The 12,585-nt window shown below is 41.0% G+C and overlaps 1 protein-coding gene across 1 annotated transcript in view; it reads left to right on the forward strand.

Moving 5' to 3' along the window:
* LOC117513191 (semaphorin-4B-like) overlaps positions 1–3,037 on the forward strand; it is a 241,963-nt gene extending 238,926 nt beyond the window's left edge. Inside the window, exons 9-10 of the mRNA XM_034173488.1 lie at positions 39–183; positions 2,669–3,037. Coding sequence (XP_034029379.1) covers positions 39–183; positions 2,669–3,037 — 514 coding nt within the window. The remainder of the gene's footprint in view (positions 1–38; positions 184–2,668) is intronic.
* Positions 3,038–12,585: the final 9,548 nt, after the last annotated feature.

Consider the following 12,585-nt stretch of genomic DNA (forward strand, 5'->3'; position numbering starts at 1 on the left):
GTGACGTTTGTCTACAACTCAGTTTTTCCTGTTTCCAGGTCTGTCAACTCTGGGCAGTCAGCAGTCTGTTCATTCCGCCTGATGGACATCAAATCCATTTTCTCCAGTAACTACAAAGTCCTGAACCGGGACACATTAAAGTGGAGAATGCAAGTGCAAGAGAAGGTTGCAAATCCAGGAGAGGTTGGTAAACATAAATTATATGGAACCATCTCACAGACAAGTTTTAACAACAGAGTCAAGAACTTCTATGCTTCAACTAGTTTGCAGTGCCAGCAGACGGCCTTTCTCCTGGCCTTCTCATGGTATGGAGTTGTGTTTCTAAATTCTAATTTCTCCTTCACCCAGCACCAAAGTTTTATACTAATTTACATTTTTATTCATTTGCAACTTCCTTTTTGTCCAGTTTTATTTATTTTATATAGCGCCAAATCATATGGGGTTAAAATTGTCTCAATATTTGTAAATGCACGCAGGGTGATGTACAAATAATCACTGATTTGCAAATGTGTTCAGATATCCACAAATGCAAATTTCATATTTGTAACTTGTAAATTGGTCTTTGCAAATAATGTTGTATTTGCAAATATAAAACTTAATTTGTAAAAAAAAAAAAAAAAATTACATTTGTAAAACTGGAAATTGTATTTGTGAATTGAGTTTCAACATTTGTGGATCACCAATTACAGGCATTCATCGCTTTCCTCTGTGACGTCATTTTGAGACATTCTTTTCGCGAACACAGATCTACAAACAAATGCAGACTGATTCACAAATACACACTCATGCACACTGGATATCCACTAGATGGCAGTGTGGTTCCATTCATTGATGTGGCAAACTTAATTATTTTTTAAAATTATGTGTCCGCGGATTTCATCATGGGGAGGGGGGGGGGGGGGTGGTGTTAGTGTTGTACTCTTTAACACAGTGGTTCAAATAAGCGTATTAAACAGAATTGCGCCTGTGCGTGCTCCATGACACAGACATGCTGCAAAATTCTTCTTTTAAAAACTCGCAAGTTCTAAAAGTTGCTACGTTTAGCTAAACTTGACACAGGAGCCACACAGCGTCACCACAGCAACCAACCAGTCCCGATTTACGACAACTGTCGCAACAGCCAGGCTCCGCGGATCCGAGGAAACTGATTTATATCTGTAACACACAGATCAGTATCCGCGGACTTATAAAACTTGCATTATGTCAAAAAAACGAACGCTTTGCGATAAGCATTTTAAATACTCAGTAACGATCACGATTAAAGAGTCATCCGGGAGCATATAGTTTCATCCACATCAATGAATGGAACCACACTGCCATCTAGTGGATATCCAGTGTGCGTGTGTATTTGTGAATCAGTCGGCATTTGTTTGTAGATCTGTGTTCGCGAAAAGAATGTCTCAAAATGATGCCGCAGAGGAAAGCGATGAATGCGTGTAATTGGTGATCCACAAATGCTGAAACTCAATTCACAAATACAATTTCCAGTTTTACAAATGTAATTTTTGTTTGTTTTTTTTTACAAATTAAGTTTTATATTTGCAAATACAACATTATTTGCAAAGACCAATTTACAAGTTACAAATATGAAATTTGCATTTGTGGATATCTGAACACATTTGCAAATCAATGATTATTTGTAGATCACCCTGTGTGCATTTACAAATATTAATGATACAATTTTAACCCAATAAAATCACAGCAAAGTTGCCTCAAGGTGCTTCACACAGTAAGGTCTAACCTTACTAATTAACCCCCAGAGCAAGAACACAGGTGGCAGTGGTAAGAAAAACTGCCTCTGATGATTTGAGGAAGAAACCTCAAGCAGACCAGACTGCTTGGACCATGATACAGACACTATTAGTGTGGTGCGATATGTCATAAAAAGGGCTCCCGTAGGATTTTTGTGCCAAAATTGATTTTTTTTTTTTTTTTGCTGATTTGACTTGGGTAGGGGTCCAGTTGACTGAAAATAGCGGGGTACAATTTTTCTGACCCCCATAACCCCCTTTTGGAGGGACTTGTTTGCCGAGGATGCAAAAAACCCTCTAAATTACTATCTTCCCCTGTTCTTAGTCACTATTAAACTTTAGAGTCTTTCATGGGTTTTCATTGTTGCTAACTTCATATAAAACTTTTTTTATAAATTGCAGACTCAGCACAGACTGATATTTAAGTCTTTATATTATTAATGGAATAAGGATTTGTTACAATTTACCAGTTTTATCAACTACATGTTACTCATAAATTTTTCAGTGACCACAGTCAGTTTTGGACAGACAGGAATCTTTGGAGATGCTGTGGTTTTTAAGGGAATAATAATTTCAGTGTTAACATTTGGTTTCATGACCAGTTAAGTAATATTTATTTTTATATACTGTAACAATAACGCATGTTATATAAGTAAATAAGGTAAATGTTTTCTGATTAACAATTAGTTTACCCAAGATAACATAGAATAAGATAGAATAAGTTAGAATAAGACACCACACATTATCAAAATAACATCTATAGGTAACTGTATTAAAATATATTTATATTTGTGTGTGTTGTACATTATGCATAACGGTGAAGTGAGTATCCTTGAAGCTGTGTCTGCAAAATGAGTGCTTGTATCATCTGCAATGAGGGTGAAACATCATCCAAAAGACTTGTTTGTAATCCACAGATGGTTGAAGAACTCCTGGACTGTTGTAAAGAAAGACTAAGCCTTGGGGATACCAGCATTCAAAACCTCACAGAGAGCTTATCAAGTTTGGAACAGTCAAAAAGAAAAGACTTGTTATATCACAGTGAATGCCGTAAACCCCTTGTGAATAAATGTGTAATTAAAAGACTCAGGGAGGGTGCTAAAAAGCGTGATAGATCTAACTCCCCCATAGGTTTCTTTCCTGCTCTAGGTCGCCCCTCATGTTCAAATGCTCCAAACCGTCCAAAAAGGTCAAAAAGTCTATCTAAAGCAGAGGTGTGTCTGTTCTCTTCATGTTCTTTCTGTGCATCTGAGGCCAAAGAGTCTTTGCATCAGGTTTTTTACTGATAGAATGGGTGAAACATTGCTTCAGATAAAGTTGAACACATGTGATGATCATGTCCGAACTTGTGTTTCTGATCTGTTTGATGCTGGTGATGCAGCTGCTCAAGAAAAGTTCTATCACAGAAACTGCTTACGGTCAGCACAGAGAACCTGTCTTTCTGAGGGCCACAGCAATGTGCCTCTGATCCAATCTCTTTGTGATGAAGAGTTACTCATGTTCATTCAAAATACAGTTGTGGATGATTGTGACACAATAAATATGGCTGAGGTGAATGAGGCCTACATCTCGCTCTTGAAAAGATATCAGATAGAGGTCAAGGGTGATGAAAACTACAGAAAACACCTGAAAAGGTTAATCACTGAGCGTCTGCCAAATTTCCAGTTTGTCAAATCACTGCGTAAGAATGAGCCTGACAAACTTGTTACCCTGAAGGGTGTTAGCAAAGCTATTGATGTCCACCTAGATTCACTTGACAGTTGCAAAACTCAGAGTGACAAGGGAGATAACTAAAAATGAAATCAATATTTTTCATGTTATCCAGGGTGTATCATTATTATGTTGAGTACCCTCATAACCCCATAGATTAATTTTTGGGCCCTTAGGAGACCCAGCCCCCCAAAATACAGAAAAGCAACAAAGCTTGATTTATTGCATGCAGGGTGTATTATTTATGTATTTAGCACCCTTACAAATTAAAAAAAGGACTGTAAGATTGTGAAAATTGGTCTAGAATTGAGGAAGATACGCTTTATACTGTTTGAGGGCCACCCGGGCAGAATGACCCCCATAGAGGGGTGTTACAGGGGTCAGAAAAATTGTACCCCATTATTTTCAGTTAACTGGACCACTAACCAAGTCAAATCAACAAAAAAATCAATTTTGGCACAAAAATCCTACGGAATTACATATCGCACCACACTATATTGACAATACAGGAAATTATACAAGAAATGATTAAGCCTTTTTGAGTTTATCCAAAATTTTAATCGATTTTTCTTCATTTTTGAAAGCCTGAGAAGCATTACTTTGTCAGAAAACCCAGAAAGAAGTCTTCCTCCTGGGTCTGTTTTCGTGGACTTAATATCAGCAGCTTGGAGCAAACTGGATTCCTAAGTTCGGTTCTCCTGGGAACAGAAGGTTTAGTCAAAGCCTGTAGCCACACAAGAAGCTGGGACAGGCCAACTCAGAAGGAAACAGGATGCAAGGAAATCACCAAACTGTGTTGGGCACATTACTTTAAAAAAGTAATTAGTTATAGTGACTAGTTACTTTTCCCAAAAAGTAACTGAGTTACAGCATTATAAAAGCAATTATATAACGGCTGAGTGGATTCTTGTCATTTGATTGGTGCTTTGTATGTCACATGACATGGATTAATTCATCCCATTTGTGTTGCGTTGCATTCAGAGTGCGGCTAGGTTTCATTTAGAGTGCAAATTTCGTTCCATTGCACTCCGTGCGCGCACATACACACATGCCCACATATGCACGTGCGCACGCACACACAAAACAAATCCACTGTGCTGTCTGGAGGCTGTTAGCAGGAAGAGAGAAAGAAGAGCTGGACTCATTTCTGATGTGATTTTTTTTTTTTTTTTCGCTGCACTGAGGATGTACACAGTCGATCGAACTGGGCGTGTGTGCGAGCTGTTGCTGCTACACACACACACACACACAAAATCCACTCCACTGTAAGCCGAAGACCTGTTCACATGAAACGCTGAGGTGATTTTTGGCTGGACTGAGGAACTACACAAAGTCTTTTTTTATGGAAGTCTGAAGTCAGTGCTCAGCATCACTGGACTACACGTCACAGTGGAACACCAAAACGTGAGTCCCTTTTCTGTTGTTTATAAATTAATAAAATATCAAATGACAAGGATCTATTTTAGCCGTTATAAAAAACAAATAATGAATGTTTATTGTTCGCCTCATTGAATGGTTTGTTCCAGCTTCATCTCATTAAATATTCGTACTATTGAACTAATAAACATTCATTATTTGTATACTAATTACTAGGGGAAATAACTATTTCCTGTTCTGTTATTTATATATAACAGCTTCATGTAAGATGTTAAACACCCAGAGACGGAGGTAGCGACTGATACTAACAGGCCAGGATGAGTGCTAAAACCAGATGCTTTGGCCAATAGTTTTGTCTGCTGGAGCACCGTGAAATGTTTAAATGAAACCATTTAAATTTAAACTATTAACAGTACAGGGAAATGCAATTCAGGATTAGGGTTAGTATTAGGATTAGGAAAGTCTATGAAGTTGATCCTACCACAGTGGCAAGTGTAGCAGACTGGACAATATCCACGATTTCTTTGGTCTCTCTCTCTAGATCAGAATGAGTTGCCTCTCCATCAAGTCCTCTGGAAAGTTCTCCATGAAAAGGACTAATGCAAAAAAACTGACCTGCCAACAGACAGGGTCAGGGAAATCCCATTCAGCTCTTTTTTCCACTTGAAATTATGCTTTGCAATTATATACATGCAACAGTGCAAGTTACAAATGTATTTCTTCAGTTCATCTTAAAATAATAAGGAACCATTTTCTACATAAAAGCAAAATAAATAGTACAAACCATAAAAATAAACATTTCTCCAACAATGATACATACAATAATTTAACACACACCACAATCATAAAGTAATTAATGTGCAAAAATAAAGTCCATCCATTAAACGAAAATGGAGTCTCACCATTCAGGCTACACACCGGTCCCAAGCCTGGGTAAAGGAGAAGGGTTGCATGATGAAGGGCATCCGGCATAAAACAGGCCAAAATAAAGATGCAGAGTACAAATTGAATTTCCATACCAGATCGGTCGAGGCCCAGGTTAACAGCGTCCACCACTGGTGCCGCTGCCCTACAGGGTGCCAGTGGAAATTGGGCTCCTGCTGGGTGAAGAAGAAGAGGAGGAGAATGTGTCATCAAGGACAGGAATCAAGGACGCGGTATCAAGGACAGGAATAGGGAAGGACAGATGGCAAAAAGGATAGAAATGGCTGTGGTGAATACCTACTTTAAGAGAAGGGAGGAGCACAGGGTGACATATAAGAGCGGAGGAAGGTGCACACAGGTGGACTACATTCTTTATAGGAGATACAAACTAAAAGAAATCAGAGACTGTAAGGTGGTGGCAGGAGAGAGTGTCGTTAGACAGCATAGGGTGGTTGTTTGTTGAATTTAGAGGTAAAGAAGAAGAAGAGAGTGAGAGCTCAACAAAGGATCAGATGGTGGAAGCTGAAGGAGGAAGACTGTTGTTTGAAATTCAGTGATCAGGTGAGAGAAGCACTGGTTGGAGGGGAAGCAATTTTAGACAACTGGAAGATTACTGTAGATCATGGGTTAAAGTTCTCCGTCACCACAACGGATTTCCGTCATTTGGAAAATTTAACCACACATACGCGTGCGCACGTGGTGTCATGCGTGTTTTGGGGCCAAAATATGATACTCTGACTGTCAAAGCAACATCAATTTTCAATTTTCAATTATTTTCATTTATATAGCGCCAAATCACAACAGAGTTGCCTCAAGGCGCTAACCTTATCAACTCCAAGAGCAACAGTGGTAAGGAAAAACTCCATCTGAGGAAGAAACCTCAAGCAGACCAGACTCAAAGGGGTGACCCTCTGCTTGGGCCATGATACAAACATAAATTACAGAAATAACTCACAGAACAATTCACGGACGAATATACAAGAATTGCTGTTTGTGCACAGGACAGGAGGGTCGCCAACACAAACACAACTCCCATCTCTGGATGGAGCTGCACCTTAAACAGAGAAAAAAACAGAATCAGGCATCAGAAAGACAAGAAATACAGTATAATTTGTCAGCATTAAACAACAAGAAAAACAGAAATACTAAGGTGATCGCCGGCCACTAGCCCTAAACTTCACTAAAAGACCCAGAATTTAGGTAAAGTTGAGGCCACGGCACACTCCAATTACTAATAACATGAATTAAAAGAGTAAAAAACAAAAACAAAACTGTACCAGTATGCTAGCCATATGAAAGGGAAAATAAGTGCGTCTTAAGTGTGGACTTGAAAGTCTCCACAGAATCTGACTGTTTTATTGACGCAGGGAGATCATTCCACAGAACAGGGGCATGATAAGAGAAAGCTCTGTGACTTCTTATTCACCTTAGGGACACAAAGTAATCCTGCACCCTGAGAACGTAAAGCCCGGGCCGGTACGTAAGGTTTAATTAGGTCAGCTGGTAGGAGGGTGCCAGTCCATGAATAATTTTATAGGTTAGTAGCAGAACCTTAAAATCTGATCTCACTGGGACAGGAAGCCAGTGAAGGGATGCCAAAATGGGTGTAATGTGGTCTAACTTTCTGCTTCGTGTCAAAAGTCTGGCTGCAGCATTTTGAACCAATTGGAGACCCCTAATGCTGGACTGCGGTAAACCAGAAAATAAAACATTGCAGTAGTCCAATCTAGAATAGATAAATGCATGGATCAGGGTCTCAGCATCAGCCATAGACAGGATGGGATGAATCTTCACTATATTTCGCAGGTGGAAGAAAGCAGTCCTAGTAATATTTCTAATGTGGAGGCCAAAGGACAATGAAGGATCAAAAATTACCCCAAGGTTCCTCACTTTGTCAGTGTGATGTATGACACACGAGCCGAGGCTGAGCGTTAACTGGTCACATTGATGCTGATGTCTCACTGGACCAAGAACCATCATTTTAGTCTGATCAGAGTTTAAAAGTAGGAAGTTTCTAGACATCCAACTTCTCACTGCTGCAAGGCAATCTTCTAAGGATTTTATGTGAACGAGATTACCAGCAGTTATTGGCATGTATAACTGAGTATCATCTGCATAGCAGTGAAGGTAATCCCAAAACGCCGCAATATGTGCCCAAGGGGTGCTGTATAAAGGGAGAAAAGCAGGGGGTCTAAGACAGACCCCTGTGGAACCCCAAATTTCATGTCAGAAGGTTAGAGGTAGTGTTACTGTACAAAACACAGTGAGAACAACTGGTCAAGTATGACGTCAACCATGTAAGGGCCAGTAATCCCAAAATGATTTTCAAATGCAGCACTGAGATCTAACAGCAACAGAACCGTAGTGGTGTCTGAATCCATTGTAAGCAGAAGATCATTCACCACTTTAGTGAGATCCGTCTCTGTGGAATGATATTTTCTAAAAGCAGACTGCAGTGGCTTAAAGAGATTATTCTCAGTAAGATAGCCTACGAGCTGCCGTGACACCACTTTTTCCAGAATTTTAGAGAAAAATGATACATTTGATATCGGAGATATTGAAGATAGTGAAGGAAGGGGAACACAGAGTGGAGTGATGTAATAGACAAAGACATGAGGTGGTGGCAAGAGTGTGAGTGAATGGAAACACAAAGCAGACATAAACAAGATGGAAGACAAAGACATGGGGCAGGTGTAGTGAAGTGAAGTAACATAAATAACTGGGCATGAGACGAGAAGACTTGATGGGAGGTGCGGAGTGGAAACAAATGGCAAAAGCAGAATAGAGCTACAATAGGAATCAGGGGCAGAATATAATACAATGACAAACCAGGCATGAACATGAGAACTGAAAGAAAACATCACCAAGACAAAACTAAACTGGAACAGACTAAGAAACCAAGGTGGCTAAACAAATTTACAAACTGAACAGAGACTGTGAAAACAAACCTGACACTAGAGAACCACCTATAACAGAACAGTAAAATAGGCAGATGACCCATAAAAACCACAAACTGATAGAACAAACCAGAACAGAACTGAAACATGACTGGAGTATAAAAGTAACACAGAAAGGAAAGTAACAAGCAAAATAGAAACACATGATGAAAATAAACCACTAATAAATCAAAGCGGGAAAAGAAGCTGCCTGAACAGGGCCGGTCATGACAGAACTCCCCCCCAAGGCAGCCAACCCCCGGAGGCTGCCACAATAACCCCCCACACCACCACGCCGCACACCCCAGACAATGGGCGGGACGGTGGGGGACCCAGGACGGGGGGCACCAGAGACACGGGGCACCCCCACCAGGCCCAAAAGGCTGGAGACCCGAGGAAGACTGAGAAACACGACCAAAACACAGGCCAGGGAACCAGCGGGCGGAAAACAGGGCGCAAAAACCGCAGCAGGCAGTCGGCCAAACGATGGGACCCGGGGCAGGAAAGATGTTCAGGGGACCGACCCACCACAGGGTCTGGGGGATGACATGAGGCTTGTCAACAGAACTAACTGAATTCAGGGAGCCGACCAGTGGTGTTACTGATCCCCAAGGTGGAGGCAGAGAGGCATGCAGGAGAAGGCTCAAGGCCGAAACACCTGGAACCCCATAAGGAGAAAACTGACCGAATACAGGCGGTGCCCATGAAACAGAGAAGCCATCGAGAGAGGTACAGTAATAGAACCCCAGAACTGACATAAACCCAACGAGCGAGAAACTCAGCATTACCCTCCAAAATACCATTCCAGACATCAATCGATCCAACTGAGTATGGGACCCGGAGACTTACTGTACTCGGTGGAAGCTTAACTAGTTTCATCTGAGCATGATAGAGGACACCCAGAGAGAGGTGAAATGAGTCAATCAGGTGCTTAACCCAAAAGCACAGTGCGTAAAATACCCAAATCATCCCAAAAATCCAATTAACAGAAAATATGCAACGTGGCTCCAAATTCCAAACCCAGACAACAAGCCAGTCAACAAAGTTTGAGAACCGATAATGCAATAAGCGCCGATGAGAACTAAACCAGTCAGTCAAAATGCCACAGAGTGCATCTAGAAAAAGCTTCCAGGAGACAGTAAATTGCCCAATCCAAAAAACAAAGACTCAATTACATAATTGTATGACTGAGAACAAAATCTTCCCAGTAACTGAGCGTATCTGGAAAAACATTCCTCTCACAAAATGATGACCTTTCCCCTGAGAGAGCCCCCAGAACAAAAAATTGGGGCTCATTACTACACACATAAAAAGCATTAATTGCATCAGCAGCTTACATGAAGCACTTTTCAGACTCTGATGTAGCAAATTAAACAAGACCTCCACAATTTCACGTGGAAACCGTTTCAGAGTCAGACGCGGTATCTTTAACAGATTTCTGACAGAGTCACAGGCAAGTAAACACAGCAACATAAACCTGACGGGAAAAAAAAGTCACTAACCGTCCTGCGGTCGCAGTTCTCTGTGGTAGTGGTCAGGTCAGGTGCTGGAGCAGGCCCATCAATAGCAGTTGCCATGTTCTGTAGGACTTCCTGCTCAGACTCACAATCTTCTTCGTCCACGTCCGTCCAGTCAGATTCGTCGTCCTCGGATGGCAGATAGGCCTCAGGATGCTTCATCCAATCTGGACACTTCTGTTCACAAAATACATCGTCCAGGCTCAAAAACGCTGGAAAATAGTCAAACAGCCAGGGATTTGAATTCACAAGATCCCAGGCCTGGTCAAGGTAATCAAATTTCTCACCTGGAGTGGAACAGTCACGAAAACAGACGAAGAAAATGAGAGGTCTGAAAAAATCCTCTTTATCACCTCAATTTCAGGGAATTCAGCAGCAGTGTCCATGGCAGGAATGGAGTCTGCGGAGTCCATAATCTGGCCAGATTGCACTGTCAAGATGGGCGGCAGCCTGGCACCAGGAGCGGTTGGACCCACAATACAGACTCCCAGACTTGACTTGGATGTAAGAGAAAACGTGGTCTTTATTTCAGCGTCAGGTTCGGTACGCATGTAATCAGTCAGCGAGGCAGAGGTACAAGAAGGGTCAGGCTGAGACGCAGTCATAAACGAGCAGGATTCAGAGGCATGAGCAAACACCGACAAGCGGGATGAGGCAAGAGACATGGTCGAAGACAACAGAGCAGGGTTCATAACACGGCAAGACAAAATCAGGACAATGAAGGGCGCTGGAAAGTGTATTAGACAACAATCTGGCAGTGAGCTGTGAGTTTGTGGAGGCTTAAATAACAGGTGGAGTAAACGAAGTGCATGTATAGACTGATTAGGTAACAAGGTGCATGTGTGGAGGGAAGATTCTAGAAGGGGGTGTGGCTAGTGGACAAAGTAAGCACTGTGCAAGATAGTGAAGGAAGGGGAACACAGAGTGGAGTGATGTAATAGACAATGACACATGAGCTGGCGGCAAGAGTGTGAGTGAATGGAAAGACAAAGCAGACATAAACAAGATGGAAGACAAAGACATGGGGCAGGTGTAGTGAAGTGAAGTAACATAAATAACTGGGCATGAGACGAGAAGACTTGATGGGAGGTGCGGAGTGGAAACAAATGGCAAAAGCAGAACAGAGCTACAATAGGAATCAGGGGCAGAATATAATACAATGACAAACCAGGCATGAACATGAGAACTGAAATAAAACATCACCAAGACAAAACTAAACTGGAACAGACTAAGAAACCAAGGTGGCTAAACAAATTTACAAATTGAACAGAGACTGTGAAAACAAAACCTGACACTAGAGAACCACTTATAACAGAACAGCAAAAATAGGCAGATGATAACTAAATGAAGACCCATAAAAACACAAACTGATAGAACAAAACCAGAACGGAACTGAAACATGACTGGAGTATAAAAGTAACAAAGAAAGAAAGTAACAAGCAAAAATAGAACACATGATGAAAATAAACCACAAATAAATCAAAGTGGGAAAAGAAGCTGCCACAAAGAAAGGGGCAAAAAAGCTCTTTTAAAAAATTTCTGTGGGAGATCCCCCAGACCCCCATAGTTTGAAGTGACTTTTCTTTGTTTCAGAGGGCTTCATACCCATTAAAATTCACCAGAATATAGAAAATTTGACTTGCTCTTTTAAAAGATTTCTGGAGGAGATCCCCCAGACCCCCATAATCAATACTGTGTTTTTACTTCACAGATTGAAGTAAGTCTATCGTCCACCTGGTCGTTACTGTGAGTTTCTCTGTGAATTTTCAGACCTTTTGTCTGACTTAGTGCTTAGATAAGATAATTACAGTGGTCGATTTTAACATCCACATAGATGCTGAGAATGACAGCCTCAACACTGCATTTAATCTATTGTTAGACTCGATTGGCTTTGCTCAAAATGTAAATGAGTCCACCCACCACTTTAATCATACCTTAGATCTTGTTCTGACTTATGGTATGGAAATTGAAGACTTAACAGTATTCCCTGAAAACCCCCTTCTGTCTGATTATTTCTTAATAACATTTACATTTACTCTGATGGACTACCCAGCAGTGGGGAATAAGTTTCATTACAGTAGAAGTCTTTCTGAAAGCGCTGTAAGTAGGTTTAAGGATGATTCCTTCTTTATGTTCTCCAATGCCATATACCAACACAGGGCAGAGTAGCTACCTAAACTCTGTGAGTGAGATAGATTATCTCGTCAATAGTTTTACATCCTCATTGAGGACAACTTTGGATGCTGTAGATCCTCTGAAAAAGAGAGCCTTAAATCAGAAATGCCTGACTCTGTGGTATAACTCACAAACTCACAGCTTAAAGCAGATAACCCATACGTTGGAGAGGAAATGGCGTCTCATTAATTTAGA

This window comes from Thalassophryne amazonica, chromosome 7, assembly GCF_902500255.1.
Source record: "Thalassophryne amazonica chromosome 7, fThaAma1.1, whole genome shotgun sequence".
NCBI lineage: Eukaryota > Metazoa > Chordata > Actinopteri > Batrachoidiformes > Batrachoididae > Thalassophryne > Thalassophryne amazonica.